This window comes from Sminthopsis crassicaudata, chromosome 2 (genome assembly GCF_048593235.1).
Source record: "Sminthopsis crassicaudata isolate SCR6 chromosome 2, ASM4859323v1, whole genome shotgun sequence".
Classification (NCBI taxonomy): domain Eukaryota; kingdom Metazoa; phylum Chordata; class Mammalia; order Dasyuromorphia; family Dasyuridae; genus Sminthopsis; species Sminthopsis crassicaudata.
This window is the reverse complement of record NC_133618.1, coordinates 383,058,264-383,078,549: the sequence shown is the minus strand read 5'-3', so window position 1 is coordinate 383,078,549 and position 20,286 is coordinate 383,058,264. Positions and strand designations below refer to the sequence as shown.

Below are 20,286 nucleotides of genomic sequence, written 5' to 3'. Positions count from 1 at the left end.
AAATAAGGGAAATAGATGGTCTAGATCAGTGGTCCTCAAACTTTTTAAATAGGGGGCCAGTTCGCTGTCCCTCAGACTGTGGGAGGGCTGGACTATAGTAAAAACAAAAATTCACACTCTGTCTCCACCCCTCAGCCCATTTGCCATAACCCAGTGGGCCGCATAAACGTCCTCAGTCTATCGCATTTGGCCAGCGGGCCGTAGTTTGAGAACCCCTGGTCTAGATGATTGCTAAGATCAACTAGGATGTTTTCTGTTATATGACTAAGGTCTTCTAAAACTCAGTAGTTAATGTTTGAACATTCTGGCTCTTAAAAATACAAGATTTCTTTCAGACTTTTCTGTGAACCTCAATTCATAATTCCACATATTTAAAAACATCATGTCACAGCTGTAGTGCAGTTATTCATTATAATTAAATAGTAAAATGGATAGAACAACTGACTCTGAAGAAGACCTGAGTGTAAATCATGCTTTACATACTTATTAGCTCTCCTCATGAGGAGAATGAATCTGAAGGCCTCTAACATTCCTTCTAGTTCTAAAAATTTCAAGATCTTAAGATCTGAAAGCCTCATCACAAAAGAAAAAATTAATTTCTTCTAAAAGAATTCAATCCATAGAAATAGTTTAATCATACCATTATACTTCATTCCCACAACATTAATCACACAGCACAAGCATTTTAAAAAATATTCACACGAACAATTAACAGTTTATTAGGACAACTTGACAATAAATACTTGTAAACTTTATAATCTTTTTTTATTCATAGTAATTCAACTTCTGCATCTGTAACAAATCAAAATGTTTATATAAAGCTTCCATTATGAATGTTAGGCAATTTATGGCCACGATCCCCAGTTTCTTAACATAGAAAAGGTAGGTATTGCAGTTTTCACAAATACACAAATAACATAACCAGCTATCAGAAATTATTCTCTTTTATTACAAAAATATATTTAAAAGAGCAAAGTACTAAAAAAAGTTGTTTTTTTAGATATTTGAATCAATCTGGTGCACATAAGGATGAAAATATATCACTTAAGATCTCCAAAGTACCTGACCCTTCAAAACAGAGTGCTGGTGCTAAATTTTAGTATCCTAGATATTTGTTGTGAAAAGAAAAAAAAAAACTTCAGAAATCAAAAAGTCAAATTATAATAGCAATGCAAAAAAAGTTATTTTTTAAGAGAGAAAAGTATCAATAATATCAATATCAATAATAAATGTGCATGAAATGTTGAAACACCCAAGTTTTTAAGCTAAATAATTGCATTATTAGTATTGTGTATTATAGTAGTGTTTCTACCTTTGATTCAGTAATAACCAATCAAAAAAGGATGCTTACAAATAAAACCAAAGGAAGCTGATTGAGTTATTTTCAGCTACACAATACAGGATATTCTCTGTTAGAATGTTTAGACTGTCTTCTACAAAGTATTTGATTAATAAATGCTTGCTGAACTGGCTAAGATCATACTGAAAAATAAATGAGATTAAAACTCTTATAAGGAACAAGTTTCATAAATAGGAAAAACTGTACACCTTATAATAAAATGTAAGACAACTGGAGATGGCAAATGATGACATTTATAAATTTTACCTTATTTACACATATTGTACAAACATAGCACTTAGTAGCTTCAAAAGAAGTGTAACAAACTTACACTTGCATTTAATATGCTTAAGGAAAGATCATGAAATATTCAACACATTCTAATGTTTGACAACATGTTTAAATAACATATATACATATGCATAATTATATACATATAATAGTAAAGGTATCACCTTGTGTTTACATAATGCCTTACATTCAAGGAACTGAAAGAACTTAATGAACATTCCCCCTAATTTAAGGAACTTTTAATGATTTAAGAAGGGGAGCAGACGATGGAATAAGAAATAAAATTCTCACCTGAATGTCCAACCCTCAAAAAAGGTCCTATGACAATCTTAATAATTCAAGACTAAAGCAAGCAAAGTAAAGCTGAAAAGCTAATCAGTTCACTCCATGTTACAAAGCTAAATTTGAAGTGCTGAGGGCTAGATCAAGTCCTCTACATTATACATTTTTTTTTAGATACAGTACATACAAGTTACTATAAACAAATTAATATATTTTTCTAAAAAAAATTTTTTCCTAAGAAGTAGTAGCCACTTTTTAAATCCATATGCAGTCAGCATCTTAGGGCTGGTAAGGAACCATGGAGATGATCATGATGCAACTCCTTTATTTTACAAATGTGAAAATTTAGGCTCATAACTAGGAAATGATTTGTTCAAGGTCACACAGAGAAGTAAAGGTAGCGCCAGGACTATAACTTAGGTCTCCTCACAACTAGTGCAATGCCCCAGCCTGCTTTTTATGGAGACAATTATCTGTGGTAATAATTTTTTAAAAAGACAATCTCGGGGGCAGCTAGGTGGTGCAGTGGATAAAGTTCCAGCCTTGAATTCAGGAGGACCCAAGTTCAAATCTGGTCTCAGACACTTAACACTTCCTAGCTGTGTGACCCTGGGCAAGTCACTTAACCCCAGCCTTAAAAGGGGAAAAAAAAAAAAAAAAGACAATCTCAACCTTCATTTAACTGATTAGTTCAAAGTTTGTTGTCTATCAAAGCTTTCTCAAAGCTGGACAATTAAAAACAATCATGAATTTAAATTATACTTCTTGTTCTTATTGTTCCATATTCTTGGATACAGCATCAATAACAACTCTAAGGACATAGTTGTGGGAAGGAGATATAAAGGGTCTGCACAAAATCAGCCCTTGTGATCAAATATTGGCTGTTGTGAATAGAACATAAGAACTACAATTCAAAAAACAGAAAGGAAGTCTAAATTCTGAGTTTAATTTTTAAAAATAAGAAATATTTCAATTTTTAATGTTTCTTTTTAAAAAAAAAAATTAAAAATGTTTCTTTTTTTCCAGTTTTAATTCAAAGCTACCCACTCATATTTTAAGAATTTAAAAAAAAAAAAACACTTCTAGATTTTATTAGTTTCATTATCTAAAAATAATCTTGAAGAAGTTTTTAATACTATTTCATTAAATTGAAAACACAAAGCTAAAGGCAAGGTTATTTGTTTTTGTTTTTTTAAAACTTTCACACATAAAGCATGTGTTCAGCATTCAATGTATTTACAAATGATTATAATAATGGAGCTAATACTAAAGGGATTTAATGTGAAAAGGAGATAATCCATTAGCTCCCAATAGTAGCATCCAAGAAGATAAAAACTTGTTTCACCTTTTCCCCCTATTAAATAACTATTTAAGTTAAATATTAAATATTCTTAATAAAAATATATTTATAAAGCATTGTATCCACATTATCTAATTTGAGAAGAGATGTAAATTACTGTGAATTTCACCATTAAATTAAGTAGGGAATATTGCAAGTGAAAAAATAAGTTCAAGTTACTAAAAGCATTTAAAAGATTGATTGCCTCACAAAATAATACTCAGTGCTTTGTCAGTGAAAAGATCAAAGCACTAAGCAAAAGATTTTATCATCTTAAGTAAGCACTCTACCAAAAAAAAAAAAAATTAACTTAAAATTCCAAAAACATCAATACATTTGGAAGAACACTGAGTTTTATTTAAAGATGCTAAATATTATACAAATATTTAAATACAAGTCTGTACATATACACAATTTTAGCAAAGGTACATTTCATGTAAACTAACATAAAATTTATCTATTCCTTTGCTATGATGCATTAAGATTGGATTGTTGGCCTGAATGTGCAAATAATGTTCTATACAATTGGAGCTTATATAAGTACTTGTTAAAGCAGAATTTATGAAAGCAATTTCTAAAAGATATTTGTTAATTACTTAAGAGTGCATGTTAGAATTGGGCTTTTATTTCTCTGGACTGCATAGTGTGACCACAGAAAGACCAGAAACAAGTAATAGAATAAAAACTACATGTCTTAGTTGTATAAGTAACATACACTTTCACCTTTTACTAAGGTCATAATTCATAAAGCACTTAACTTGATACATAGTTAGTTGCTATTCCATTTTAAAAGGATGACATGCTGAGGTTTTTATATGCAACATATGTATGGACTTCTCCTGAAAAAAATTAACTCTTAATAATAAAATGCTATAACTACATTGCCTATTTGGTGTCATATTTGGCAAAAAAATGTGCTGTACTTATGCAATTAATTGGTGTTAATTGCTCTAAGGATGCATAGATGGGCTAATAAGATTCTCTCTTTTAAATTTTTTAAAAAGAGAAAAACAGGAGAATATTCAAAACCTTTTTTTTTTTTAAAACATCTTAAAAGTAATTTGGACCACTGTTAACATTGATATTTTTTAAATGGAAAAGCAAATAAATTTTCTAGCTTATGACTTAAAAAGTAATATTCTGAAATTCCTACTAATCGAATTTGTAGTAGTACATTATAAATTTCACACGCATGTATCCAAGAAAATTGCTGTGGGTAGAAAATTCTATTTTATGCCTGGGATAGTGATTTATTTGTTTATTAACCGGTCAGTCTTCAGAAAGTTTTTCTTAAAATCTTGGGATAAATAATTTCATTTCTTTGAACATATTCCACACAATATAAATTACATAGGGGCAATGGCAATTAAAACGATTTTACTTTGAAATGGACTTGTTTTATTCAAAAAAAAAAAAAAAATAAAAAAAAAAAAAAAAAGCAGGGTATTAAAATGTAGTTAACCTGCTAAAAGTCTTAATTTGAAATAATTAATAAAAATCTAAAAAAAAAAACTAAAGATTGGAACTCTTCCTTTCCTCCCAGTCCACACAGTCCTATCTAGCTCAAAATCTCTATATAAAACTAAAGATATAATTTTTAGTCAGGCATAAAATGAACAATTTCATTTAAAGTTAAATAAACATGTATTTTTTGCCAAAAATCTTTTATCACATTCTTCTTTATGTTTCTAACTCACACAAGAATAATGTACATGACCTTGTAATTATCTACACATTTTGCAGAATAAATTATTTAAAGTGCAACACAATAAAACATGTCTAAAAATGTCATCTCTCTCCCCCCCACAAAAAAATCTATTAGAAACAAGGGTATGTATATGCATGCCACATATGCATGTTACATAATATATTCACAGATTGTTCTTTAAAATATAAATATTAAATTCATTTTTTTCAACAGATGTCAATCTTGCACATATTCCTAATAAAAATCCCATTTGCTTTTATTACTCACACTTCTATTATCATACAAAAAAAACCCCGGATATTTTGAACATGTAATGTTTTTAGTTTTATGTATCAAAGAACAAGTGATTGATAAAGAATCTTTAAGGGCTCAGAAAACATGAATTTTATGAGCACTGCTTCTAATAACACCCCAGCCATCATAAAAGAATTATTAGGATTTACGTTTTTCATAAAAGCAAGCATATGAACCAAGATGTAAAACTAGCCATCACACAAAATGAGTAATGGTCATTTCTAAAGGCAAGTATCAAACTTGCCCTAAAATGTATGGAAGGTTTTGGCTACGAGTTGAGTTGATGTAAAAATTGCCTAAGAAAAGCTTCTGCTCCTGAGATAAACAACGTAAATTTAAAATTTACATTAGTTCTACCTAAAGCTGCCACTGGAATATCATGTTCCTTACTTCCACTTTCATAACATACTAAAGAATCATGTTGGAACTATCAGTCTTCCCCTTGACGCCACTTTTGTGATTCATCTTGTCGAACATCTGGTCTAATTTGGTTTCTCATTCCTCCTAAAACATTTGATGTTGCTTCAGTTGCAACAATCAGAGGCTTAACTACAGCAGGTGGAATCTGACGAAGGACTTCTCCTACTGCTCCAGTAACACCCCGATTCTCATGCTCTCTAGCAGCGGTTTCATAGATGGTTTGAGCAGTATCTGTGATACCCTAATGGAGAGAGAAAAAAAGAATTATTCTGACTAGAACAACAACAAAATCCTTCTAAATTTATGGAGTTTTTCATTTAAAGTGAAACACACATTTTTGGTCTATTTAATCAAAATTTCACTCACGATTAGTAAAGCAAATTGAGACAACCCACCAAATATTTTTCACTTTAAATTCTCATTTGAAACAAAAGTATGACATTTTATTGTGCAATTTCTATTACTATAACCAAATATACCCATTAAAATTATGAGACCCTACTATGACATCACTAGATTGAAGTCCTATTTGTAATATATCATGATTCTTATGAAATTAGCTGCCCCCTGTAATATTATTTTGTCTAACATTGCATTTTCTCAATACTAATTAAGACTAAGTATTTCAAATAAATATTTAATAACTTAAAAGTAACTTTTCTGGCAGAAAGAGCTTAACAAGAAAAATCTTTTTGTTGGCTAGCTCTTTTGATTTGAAAGTAACAAGGGGAAATTCACTTTAAATACCAAATAACTGCTTTAATATCATATAAATTAGTTTATTTTAAAAAAAGATGTCTATCAATAAAGCAGTTATTTAGAATAAAAGATAATTTTTAACATAAGAAATTAGATAAATTTTTTAGTTTTAAGTGTATTAAATGAATTCAATAGAGAAAGGAAAAATCTGTTTGATGATATAAATAATGCTACAACAAATTTTATTTTCCTTGTCATACTTATTCCATGAAAATCATCTTGAACATCAAATATCAAAATATCACAAACACATATCCCAGTACTTGGATGAAATTATCAAATGAAAATATACAAATGAAATTATGAAGCAAGAAAAATTATAACTCATTTTTATAATCCAGAAAGAATTTTATGATCATGTGTGATGCTTGTTTAGGGCAAGGCAATGAAGACTTCATTTCTTCTTCTACTCAATATAGCAATTCCAGAAAAGAAATTTTAAAAAGAAAGATGAAAAGGAGACTGAAATTATTAACATTTTAAAGCCACAGCTATGGCAATAACCAATATTATGAACTGTAATCAAAATTGAGAAAAATCCTTAACGCAAAAATATTTTAAGAATTCTATTCTACACCTGAGTTCAAATCTGATGTCAGACATTTACTAGCTGTGCGACCCTGAGCAAATCACTTCACCCCAATTGTTTTGCTCTCCTCCTACTCCTCCCAAAAAAATCCAAAGTCAAAATTCTACTCTAAAAGACAGAAAACATCTATAAACAATTCTTTTTGTTCTCTTCAGTTATGATCTAAGAAGAAATATTTACTATCATAGAGTATATCTAAGTTTTTAATATATAATTGAAATATAGTCTAATATGAATCCTTTTTACCATTTCTAACTATTTAGTAATCTGTATTTTTTTTTTAATATTATGCTGACACTTCAACTTGCTCATCTAATTCTATTTTTCAAATTCATTACCTCATTTCCTTACCCATCTTTTGTACTATGGCTTGCACCCTTCCAAAATCCTTTTATTTTAAAAGTAAAAGCTGACTCAACCTGGATTTTGTTTAGTTGTAATCTCTACAGCTCTTCATGCAATTTTATCTGCCTGAATTATTTCTAAACAATTTATTTCCTTTCCCTCTGTGCCTTAAAAAAGTTAAAAAGGAAAAACTGGCCGTTTTCCATTTCTCAGTGACCCTAATCTTTTCCTGTAGTCTTTCAGTTCTACTCAAATTTTTTTGGAGCAAAAGCTACTAAATTCAAAAAACCTAATTCTCATGACCTCAGAATAAACTTGCTTTTGAGACGACTCCAATATGGAAGCCCCAATGAAAAGGATTAATTCAATTAGAAACAATGTTTTTATATTTGTGATACTATAAATGATCTGTTTTTTGTCTAAGAATGAGCCTACCTCAGTGTAAAGCAGGTCATTGTTAGAAGGCTTAGTTAGTAAATGGATGAATAACTTCTATAAGATTATAGCAACTCATATATGATATTAACAATTCTCACAAAATTATACTATTTGTCTCTTTGAAACTATTTCCAATTGACATAATGTTTTGTTTTATTAGGTTTTTTTTTTTTTTTTTTTTTGGCTGAGGCAACTGGGGTTAAGTGACTTGCCCAGAATCACACAGCTAGAAGTATTAAATGTCTGAGGCCACATTTGAACTCAGATCTTCCTGACTTCAAGGCTAGTGCTCTATTCATTGCACCATCTAGCTGCTCAACACAATGGGTTTTTGATTAAAGATATGAAATTATTCAAAACGATCTTGGACTAACTATAAGTTTAGTATACACTTACCTCCTTTACAACACTATATGCTTTGGCCACACCTTCTCTCAAGTCTACAGGCTGATGTGCTAAGCGATGATGAGAAAATCTTTTGATTTTTTTTGGGTCAATTGAAATTGTACCAGGGGATACCATGTCATAAGCAGTCTCTGCTGCCGCCTGGATAGTTGTACCAAAAATAAGGAAAGAATTCTCAATAAAACAGTAGATTACAGACATTTTCTTACCAGATTCTTGGCCTACTTATAAATTCTACTACATCCAATAAATGTTCCTGTAAACCAACTACATTTGAATACATTTATTCAAACTCATGAGACATATTTTTAACTAAAAGTCAAAACTTCCTTAAGAGGATAACTTCAAAATGTTTATAGTTTGATGTTTTGGGTTTTTTTGTATTCAAAAATATGCATAAACTTTTACTCAAACAAACAAAAAAAGAACAATTGGATCTTAGCTTATAGAAATTGCTAACATCAAAAAAAAAAAAAAAAAAAAAAAAAATCAACAACATTGTAGCACCTAGGACTTCCACACAGAAGTGTATTTTAAAGTTGCATCCAGCTGTCCAAAATATAGAAGTTGTTCCACTAAACTTGATTCTGACCTTTGTTTCCAAATGAGAAGAAATGTTACCAATTCTGTTAACTTGCCCTCTTTAAACTTATTTGAACATGCCAAAAATCTGACCACTTACTTATGCTTTATTTTATAAGTTGGTAACACTATCTTTGGAATAAAGTTAAATGTTAATGATTAAAATATACTAATGGCTAAATCATAAATTTCTAATACTAACCTTTCTTACATTTAAATTATGTGATTTAAACAGCAGTTTTATTTAAAATAACTTTTTAATAAAAATTTCAATCATACTTTCATAGCCATAAAAAGTACCTGTATGGTTTGAACCATTCTGTTTGTTAGTTCTAAAGCAGCCATTGCTGTTGAAGTACCAAATGAAGCCGCTCCTTTCTGAAATCCTCTTACAATGCGGCCATCCTTTCGGTACTGCTCTATTGGTAACCAGACCAAGTCTTTCAGGCCTTGTACTAGAATACAAAGACAGAATTAATTAATCTAAATCTCAGTAACTTTCCTCACACTCTAGCTGGATGACTATCCACTCCCCAAACTCTTACAAAACAAAATTTTACTCACCTAATTGTACTAGTGAATGTATAGGCCCAACACCTCCCAGAATTCCTGGCAGCTGGTTCTTCTTAATATCATTAAGCCATTCCGCAATCGCATAAGAGAATAATTTGTCTATACCTAGCAAACTATATAATAAATAACTATTAGTAAATATGGAAGAAATTTGTACATTTATGATGAATAAGTTTTCCACTATTTTTTTAAAATCATAACTAGTTTTAAAAATAAAACATTTTAAATCCTCTAATTTCCAATCCCAGTTTCTCTAAATATATTAAATATAGAATTTGTAGAAAATGTAGAAAGGTACAATTGAACTACACATATTTATTTAATACCAAAGTTAACTTAAATAGCTCTGCTTTCTATTACTTTAATTTTACAAAAACTTAAAAGAAATGTATGGAAATTACATTTTTGGCATTCAGAAACAAAGAACAAATAAGAACGTTAAGTCTCCAATTAGTTCCTAGCTATGAAAGCATTTATCTTCTAGACTATTCACTAGCAAATATATTTTTAAATTTTAATATAAGAAAGTGTTAATATTTTATAATGCTATCTCATTTTGTAACAATAATAATGATAATTATATCATTTTATGAGGGCTAAACCTTGGCCTAAAAAGTTCTATTTGCATGCAATAAAAATTAATTTTTTTTTCATCAAGACATCAAGAATTGGTGGTTTCACTGTTGGTATGATTATGCTTTTCACCCTGTAAATCACAACTCATCTACAACTTAATAAGACTTGGAAAGTTGCATGAAGCTCAGAGTTTAAAAGTATTCTCAAAGGTCGCAAAGCTAGTATATCAGAGACAATTTATAAACTCAGGTCTTCCTCTATATCATGCTATCTCTTGACTCCTACTTAGCTCTACTGACTAGGAAGTTTCTGTCTAAAGTATGCTACTTAGAAAAATTAGGTTTTAACCTACTTTAACTTGTTTCACATAGCAATTCAACTCACCCATGTCGATAGAAAAGCCTCTTCAACTTCAATTCAGAACAATTTAATTGAGCAAGACCAATCAGAATGCCAGCTAACGTACCCTTTAAAGTAAAAAAAAAAAGGGGGGCAACTTTCTTTGAAAATCATAAGATATATATATCTTATTATTTCCCCATTAAATTTATCCCTAGGTAAGTCAAAATGATGAACTTTAAACATTTTAAGAAATGAAAATGTATTTTGTAGATATATACAACAAAAATTATTATTGATTTTATGCATGGTATTAAATTAAGCAATTACTTATCCTGAAAATACCTAACTTTCATAAAAAGCAAAGGTGAATCAACAATTCTGATTACATAACATTGAAAATGTCTGTACCAACAACAACAAAAAATTTCAGTAAGAAATAGGAATTACGAACAAGGAAAACAGCTAATTGTTAGAAAGATTGTGAGACAACAGGGAATATACTACACTGCTGGTAGAGCTATGTAATGATTCAATCATTCTGGAAAATAATCTAGAACTACAATTAACTGATCAATCCAATATGAGCTCTAAAGGATCTACCACAGGCCAGGCACAAATAGTTTATCTGAACATTTGAGATAAGGACATATGTAGATCTTTGTATCTTTTTTTTTTTTTTTGGTGCTACAAAAATTTTGTTTTGTTCATAGGACAATATCATGCAAGCATGACATGTTGGGTAGTCCTTTTCTTTAACAAGGATGAAAATGGCATCAAGATCAGCTACTACAGTGATGATAAACTATTTAACTTGAAAAGTCCAGACTAAAATAGAGGGAGAGCTGACGTATGATTTTGTTGGCAGTTGACTACGCGCTCAATGTAGCCTTTAAGGCCAAGATGCAATTGCCTATGAACCAATTGTCTGTTGCTTGTTCTAATTTTGACCTGACAATACCAAGAAAAGAGATTTTCTATCATATGAATGTAATGGAATCTTAATGCACTATAAAAAATGAGAAATATGAAGATTCAGAACAAGATGTTAAGATAAATATGAACTGATATAAAGTAAAGTGACCAGAAGCAAAAGACCAATTTACACAATGATCACAATCATATGAGGGAAACAACTCAGAAAGACCTCAAAACTGACTTAAGAAGTGAAAATGAAATATATTTTCTACCTCCTCCCCTTGGTAGAAATGTGATGGATTAAAGGTATGGATTCTCATACATGACTAATATCTTCATTTAATTTACCTGGCTATTCCTATTTACTGTAAGGAAGTACAAAGGAGATGTAAGTTGAGAAAAAGGAATTGGATTTATGGACAATGATAGGCACAGGGAAAAACATAAAAGTATTTTTAAAAGACACACAGGGGGAAAAGAGGAGAAATACAGAACAAAGTAAAAATAAAATAACGTGTAAGACCTGGAATAAATTTTTATATATGGATCTATGATGAGTATAAACTATATTTGTGAGTAAATATGTACACAAAGATAGTTTAGACAGAAATTCAGTTTTTTGTGCATTTGTCATGGGGCTGCACTACTTGAGACTATTCTGATTTTATTCCCTATGCTCTAGGAAACTTATGAGACAGAAAATCTCATATCCCCTACAAGATAACTTCCATTTAAAGGGGAAACTCAGTTCAAAACATGTCCTTTCTCATCTGGCTACACCACTTTGAGATTTTCCTTAATTTTCTAACATCCCCTCCCTGTTGGATACCTTCTTCAGATGCCCTCTCTTTCCCCTTACTTTTCAGCTTCTTTTTGTGTCTTGTCTTCTCCCCTCCCCAAACTTTTCCCTGAATTGTAAGCTTCCAAATTACAGTAGTTTTTTTTTCACATTTGAATCAGTACTTAACATAGTACAAGTGTTACATGTTTATCAGGATGTGGCTCTCTTCAATAGTTAGATGATCCAAACTAGTGCCACTTGTTCAGTGATGAAGAAAGCCATCAACACCCAGAGACTGTGGGAACTAACCACAACATAGTATTTTCACTTTCTCTGTTGTTGTTTGCTTACATTGTTTTTTCTCAGTTTTTTTCCCCTTTCTTCCTTCTTGAACTGATTTTCTTGTGCAGCAAGATAACTGTATAAATACATATACATGTATTGGACTTAACATATATTTTAACATATTTAACATGTATTGGACTACCTGCCAATTAGGGAGAAGGTGCGAGAAAGAAGGGGAAAATTTGGAACAAAGGGTTTTGCAAAGGTCAGTGTTGAAAAATTACCCATACAGGGGGCAGCTAGGTGGCACAGTGGATAGAGCACCAGTCTTGAATTTCAGGAGTTCAAATCTGGTCTTAGACATTTAACATTTCCTAGCTGTGTAACCCTGGGCAAGTCACTTAACCCCAGTCTCAGGAAAAAAAAAAAAAAGCCAGTATACAAATACAAACACACTCAGAAAATTAACTGTAACACTGATAATAAGAAAGAGAGGAATAAATTGAAACCATTACCAAGTATTTCCAAATAAAGTCAACAAACCTGATCCATTGATACATGCTTCCCATGGTAATCAAGTCGTATAGGAACTTCTGATGTAAATCTAAATTCTCTGAAAGCAAAGGTAAAAATATAATTTTGATTAGGTGCCAAATTATTAATATCTATAAATTAAAATGAATCCTTTTAGTGAAAAAAATTAAAACAAAGCCAGAAAAATAAGTATTTAAGTATTCTGTTGCCCATCAAAACTAAAGATAATATCTTCTATTCTCTTCAAGAAACTAATAATATCAAAATTTGTCACATGTTCCAAAATCAAACAAACGCTAATGTTAAACATGAGATGTGTACATTCAACATAAAAACCTTTCCTTAAGCTACCAGGGCAAGCAAGTCTTTATAAATTAGATAACCGTTTTCATACTTCTCTCAAAGCTCTTAAATGGAACCAAAAAGGAGAGGAGAGATATCATTTCAGTTGTGGAATAAGAAATCTCAATGGCTATATAGTTCAATGGTCTATATGAAGTATCGTAAATTTGAATAATGGTGGAAAACAAATTGTTTTCAATCACTTTTCAGTTATGTTCAACTCTTAATAATCCCATTTCGGATTTTCTTGGCAAACTAGAGTGGTTTGCAATTTCCTTCTCCAGATCGTTTTATAGAAGAGGAATCTGAGGCAAACAGAGTTAAATGACTTGCCCTGGGTCACACAACAAGGAAGTATCTGAGACCAGATCTGAATTAAGGAAGATAAGCAAGCCTGACTCCAAGCTAGCACTTTATCCACTACATTACACAAATAAAAACACCTCAGGATCTTAAATGATAATATTAAATCTCCTGCTTAGGACTCTTTCAAAAGTCTCATACATCCTTTAGATACATCATTGATTCATTTTATAAAAAAAGATGGATAAACTAATGCCCAAACTCCAAAAAAAATTAATGACAAAGAAAAAAAAAAACAAAAAAAAAAAAAAACTTTACCTAAAAAACACGGGTTGATCACTAAATAGTGTTGCTTCAGATAAACCATCCTCCTCTCCATTAACCACTTCCACTGAACTGCCATTTTGGCATTGTTGCTTTGGCCCAGGAAAAGAAATAACTAAATTTGGCTCCTTTGAGGCACTCAAATGCTTTGGCAAACTACAAGTAACATCAGCTCCGGGAGATTTTTTTACTGAAAATAAGTGATAGATTTTTTATTTTAATTTAATATAATTCTTTCAAATAATTATACATTAATATGCACTTAATATGTTTAGTTAACATTCAAACACAATCTGTATGAGATAGAATTTACTCAATTCATTTAGGCTCATCATTAGAGAGCACCTGTGTATAAATTAAAAATAAATGTATATCTTTTCCACATATGGCTATACATTATTCTCAGAGAAACCTAATAATATCCGCTTATATCTATAAAGAGTACTTAATACTTTATCACTTTACACATATTACATTTTAGCCTAATTTGTAAAGTAACTATATTATTACCTATAATGCTCAGAGCTAGAAGGAACTTTTAGAAAGTCTTTCTTCAACAACCTTATTTTATAGATGAGGAACTTAAATTCAGAGAGGAATAACATGTCCAAGCTTTACAAAGTAAAAGAAACAAAACTAGGAATCAAACTAAGGTTATCTGACGCATACAAAGTACCTTCTGGATCTGGAGTCATTAAAAGTTCCACTTCTGTAGAAAGACTAGTGAAAAAGTCCTTCAGGAAAAACAAGGCATCCTAAAATTTAAAAAGAACATATAATCATGGTTCTTGAAATCCTAGAGAAACTCTTAATGACCATCTTCTAAGTTGAACGTTATGGTTTTTGTCCCCGTGGAAAGAATCACTACCCACACATGCAAAATAAAAGCCTTCAATTTCTGTAACTACAGTTATATCTATTTAGAAATTCCAAAAATTAATAATAAAGCTCTTTAAGTCATTCATTAATCTTTCCAATACAAGCCAAAACTCTATATAGAAGTTAAAATTTATTAATTTATTAGAGATTCTCTAAAAAGAAAAAAAAATCTCCAAAAAAGGTATTTTCATGATGGTTTTTGACATTTCATTTAAAGTACAATGCATACAAATACTGAAAAAAACTTCTTCATTAATGATCTCTGTATATGTGGGCATGTAATCACATGCAAAAAAATTATGCATATCAATCAATAAGTATTTATTAAGCACCTACTCTTTCTCTCTTCCACACGCATATGCCTAGCAAAATAGCCTGTGCTTGCAATGACAAAAATGGAATAGTTATTATCAAGGAGCTTATCTTCTATTGGGAAAAAGAATAAATATATGTAAAAACATAAATAGAATAGAAAAGTAAATATGGGGTAGTTGTGGAAGGGAGGACAATAAAAGCAGGAAGGATCAGAGAACATTTCAAGTAGAGACTAAAATGTGACTTATACAACGATATTAGAGGGTAGATTCCTGTTAGATTTGTATTATATAGAATGGCTTCCAACTCATGCTATTCTATGATCCTTTAATATATATATCTCTCCTCTACAATGAAGTTTGGTCATAAAAAAATGAATAATATCTAGAAAATATATCTAGTTAGGAGGCATTCCCAGGAAACGTGTCAATCTTTGAGAAAGCAAATTAACTTCAGTCTTGAGTATCACAAAATTAAACTTTTCTTAAACTTTATTCTTCAATGAAAAGAATGCCTTGAATTTTAAGAACACTAAAGACTATATAATTTTTAAACATATGATCAATTAGATATCAAGCACATTTATTACAATTTTTATATTTAATCTAATTAATTTTAATATTTTTAAAAATTATTTTGACATAGTAATATATAAAATAATATTATTTTTCCAGCAGATGGGGATATTTCAATATTATGTCAGTATTTCATGGACCTTTAAAGAACATTATGTAAGGCCTACAAATAAATATATCTTCATATTAAAAAACTGTCCTAAGTTAAAAAATTCATTTTTTCAATAAAAAGGTACAATGTATCAGTCATACGACTATGACTACTATTTTCAAATGTCCACCAAAAATACTGTTTTACATTCAAACTTAACTTTTGGTGATAATTTATTGTAAACTTTGAATTCCTACTAAAATAGTAAAAAGAGAAAATAGCTTATAAAAATGTCATTTTGTAAATTCATTTTCATAACTATTCTACACCTATTTTACAGGATGACACTGAAAAGGCTCATAGCCTAAATGTTAAGAAATTTGGCTTCATATTCTAGTTCCCAAATTGGTTAGCAATGTAACTTTCAACAATCTATTTACCTTATAAAATGGAATACTAATGTCATTCCTCATGAGAGTTCTGTGCATTGGAATTTAATTTACAATTACAATTCCTTGGATTTATATTTAAGATTATGTAATTATAATAAAATTAAGGAATATGCTCTTAAGAGAAAAAAATTTACACAAATCCCAATTTTCCATTAATTTTATTTGTTTTTTGAGAGAGTAAAATGAAAAGTAGAAAGAATAAATATTTGCATATCACATGATAATCCAAATACAAGGGGTAATTTCAAGGCTCATACTCAAGTATGGTTAAGCATGTTATTTTAAATAAAAAGGTTTGGATTTTTTTAGTATATATACATAAAAACAAATATACTTATGAATAGCTATACACATACACAAATGTATATAAGTAGCTCCAGTTAATACACTGTATTTATGCTTTACAATGATAATCAAAAATATGGAAAGGCTTAATACTTCGCTAATTGAGAGATGATACTTTTAGCTGTAACAACTCTCAAAGGTGGTTAACTTCTAAAGAGGCTTTAATCTGCATCTGTGAAAAGAGAACTCACAGAGACAAAATTGCAATTTTTACCCCAATCCATCTCAAACTTTATTTTGGCTTTTCTTTTTTCACTATGACTTCGGGGGGTTTTGTTTGTTTGTTTGTTTGTTTGTTTGTTGAGGTGCAGCATCTTAGGGAACTCTTTCCCTTGACTATTTAATATATTCATAAAAACTGATTTCCCTGGTTGCTTTATTCAAGATTAATGTTTCCTTATTTTAAAATCAATATACTATATCTGTAGCAGGAAATTCAATATTTAAAAAAAAAAACTATACATATATACAAAGAAAATTGAGTTCAATAAATTTGACATAATGGTTTCAAAAAGATCAAAATTTAATCAGATTTTCAACCTCAAAGAAGCATTCCATTAACAATATTTCCCCCATACTTTATTATATTTATATATATATACATATATATATATATATATATATATCATATTGAAATACAAATTTCAAATACAAATATCAAACTGAATCATATATCAAAGTATTTATTACTTTGTGTGGTCAATCTAGAAAAAAATTACTAAACAATAACGACTTTTGTAAAATGCTTATTCAAATTTAGCAAGACTAAAATTATTTTTCTCAATAAGACACTACCTTTTTTAATAAAAAATATAGCAATCTAAATGCATTCAATTTTTTTTTTAGCAGACATATGCCTAGGACTTTATTTTGTTAGGTGTTAACACTAAGTTTACTATCAACAGTGCAGCAAAATTACTATTCATATATATGCTCTTTTCCTCAATCTCCCAGACATAAATAATAAAGTTTTGTTACTTTACAAAGGCACTGACAAATATGCAATTATTTTTGCATTCTGACCTGCCATAATTTTTTTTGCAAAATTTCTAATGAACATAACATGACATCTGTTTTTCTACATCATCCCAAGTAATAAGCTATAAATACAGAATCTTCTGTTTCAGGCTTATGGATATCAAAAACACAAGCTTTGCTTAACAAATGTTTGTTGAATGAGTCTAAGAAACCAAGTTTCTTTATCTGTTAAAAGCTTAAGTGCAAAAAATGGCATGTATTTGAGGATAAGAAGTATAAAGGCCACATATGAGTTTTTAAAAATATACTGTATTTAAATTTTTTTATATTTTAAAATTAAAATCCACATTATAGTTTAAAAATACAAACCTGGTCAATATTGAGTCGAAGTGGCATTAACGACACTCTTAAACAGCATTCTTGTGGTGCTCTTCCAGATTCTGGACGTACATGTAATGCTTTAATTGTTAACTAGAAGACAAATGAGAAAAATTTAATTTTTAATCAAAAATTAGAACTGTATCACCAAATTATTTTTGCCCTAATTTTGATAAAAATTGACTGCTCCCTCCACAAATTCAATTCACATTCTCTCCTAAAATGGAAAAGAAACAAACCTTTTAACTTTCTTAAAAAAAAAAAAAAAAAAAAAAAAGTCTTAGCTATCAGACCAAAATAAAACCAAAAACAATGAAGGTTTTGTAGGTCAGCAGAAACATTAGTTTTTTCTATTGTTACCACATTGATGAAAAAATATGCCAAAAAAACAGATCTAAGAATATTTCAAAATGCTCTTCATATCAAAATTCCCATGTCAACATTCTGGTGACAAATCCCTGTACTTTGCTACACTGGGTTTCAGATGGCACACAAAGAATATTCCAAACTGAGTTCTCAAGGCCATTATAATTTGGTAGATACCGGCAAAATTTACACTTGTCTGTTTAATCTTCATGAACACAGAGTCAACTCTTATGCCTTGATAAGGCTTCAACAAGTACTATACAGCTTGATCTAACAAAAGTATTTTCCTATTGTCTATTTACTGAAACTAACAAACAACTGAAAAATAGTAAGACCTTACCATGTTAGAATGGGCTTTTCTAGGCATCTCCTTACTACAGTAAAGATATAAAAATTTGTTCATTTGTGATGTAGCCAGGCGATCACGAATCTCCAAATCCTGAACAATAAACACCTGGCGTGACACTGGATGTTCTAAAAGGCTGGATTCACAATCTGGTTTGCTTGGTGGATATACTTCATGCTGAAACTTCACCTTCACATTAAAATAAAATGGATAACATCTGATAGGAACACAGAGCAATTATTACATGTTCATTCAGTCAACTAGGTTCACACTCTAAAATTCAACATCGTTTCTGTTTGGTGTGTGTATAATCTTATTTAGTTAAGGAAGAATGAGCACTATAGCACTGCTTATTTGTAGAGTCATTTAGTTTCATCTCATTTACAACATGTATAGGAAAAATAAATGTTTACCATTTCAAAAAGTTGCTTAAAAACAAGTTAATACTAGTAAGTAATGAACAAATCCAAGAAATATAATTGCCTACATAAGAAACATAAATAAGCATAATTCAGAATAATTCAGTTTCTCATACTGTAAACTAAAACTAAAATAAATATTTATTAAAGAGCAGGCACTATATAGAAGGCTATAAGGATCCAAAGAAAAAATGGAAACAATTTCTGTTCTCAAGGAGCTTACAATCTCCTGGGAGTAATAACATAAACATATAGACAAAATAAAGATGAAGTAGTTAGATAAAAGGTAATTGGGAAGTATCAGGAAAGGCTTTGTGTAGAGTCAATGCTTGAGATACATCTTAAAGGAAGTGAGGCATCATATAAAGCACACGCTAAGAGATAGTGGATTCCTGCCATTGGGAAAGCCAATGCAAAAGCATGGAGATGGGAAAAGAAGTTAATGTGAGGAACAAAGGGACAAGTTAGTTTGGCTGGACATACCATGCAGAAGGAAGCTGCGAAGATAAAGTACAAAAAAAGAAAACCAATTCAGTTTAATAAGTAAAGGCATGGCTTAGTCAGATAAAGGAAAATCATTTTGGTATAGGTATGTGGAAGCTGGATCAGAAGGGAGGAGACTTGAAGAGGGCAGACATGATAGGTTAGGTTAGAACTGATGAGTGCCTAAACTTAGATAACAGATAGCTATGTAAAGCAGAAGTTATATGTGAAAGATCTCTTAGGGTAAAAAGAACAACATTTAGCAACTGATTACATATGTATGATGACACAGTAAAAGGAATTGAGGATAATGCCAAGATTCCAATCCTGGGATATTGGAAGAAACTTTCACTAATATATTATTTTAAAAGCTATGGAAAAGAACTATTAACTAAAAGAGTTAACACACACCGCTAAAAATTTTATTTCTTCTCAAATCCTTAATACACCACAACCGTTCCAAGAATCTTTTCCCCAATTTTTATATCTTAATATTATCTCTCAGGTGAGATAATATTACTAAGAATTCATTAAGCATGTGGTTTTTTTTTTAATCTCCCTTCTTCCACATCTCAGAAAACTTTTTATATGTTTACCTGTGATCTACACTTCTTCCCTCCTTTTACCAAATATAAGATGACCATACTCCTTCCAAATGCTAACTCCTCCCTCCGTCCCATCTGAGTAAATTGTACCATTAATCAACTCTAGTCTCCATTGGCATTTCTGATTTCTCTCTTTCCCCTCTATTAATTTATCTGTCAAGTTATTATCTCAGGGGCAGCTAGGTGGCGCAGTGGATAGAGCACCAGCCCTGAATTCAGGAGGACCGGAGTTCAAATCTGGTCTCAGACACTTAACACTTCCTAACTGTGTGACCTTGGGCAAGTCAC

The 20,286-nt window shown here is 30.4% G+C and overlaps 1 protein-coding gene across 3 annotated transcripts in view; it reads right to left on the bottom strand.

Annotated features, from left to right (window-relative positions):
* Positions 1-695: 695 nt before the first annotated feature.
* ATG2B (autophagy related 2B) overlaps positions 696-20,286 on the bottom strand; it is a 117,846-nt gene continuing 98,255 nt past the window's right edge. For all 3 annotated transcript variants that reach the window (XM_074291361.1, XM_074291362.1, XM_074291363.1), the window contains 10 exons: positions 18,486-18,680; positions 17,771-17,872; positions 14,443-14,521; positions 13,761-13,956; positions 12,807-12,876; positions 10,325-10,407; positions 9,356-9,477; positions 9,092-9,246; positions 8,201-8,350; positions 696-5,914 (listed from right to left, as the gene is read on the bottom strand). In XM_074291361.1, the coding sequence (XP_074147462.1) occupies positions 5,684-5,914; positions 8,201-8,350; positions 9,092-9,246; positions 9,356-9,477; positions 10,325-10,407; positions 12,807-12,876; positions 13,761-13,956; positions 14,443-14,521; positions 17,771-17,872; positions 18,486-18,680 (1,383 nt within the window). In that variant the 3' untranslated portion in view covers positions 696-5,683. The remainder of the gene's footprint in view (positions 5,915-8,200; positions 8,351-9,091; positions 9,247-9,355; positions 9,478-10,324; positions 10,408-12,806; positions 12,877-13,760; positions 13,957-14,442; positions 14,522-17,770; positions 17,873-18,485; positions 18,681-20,286) is intronic.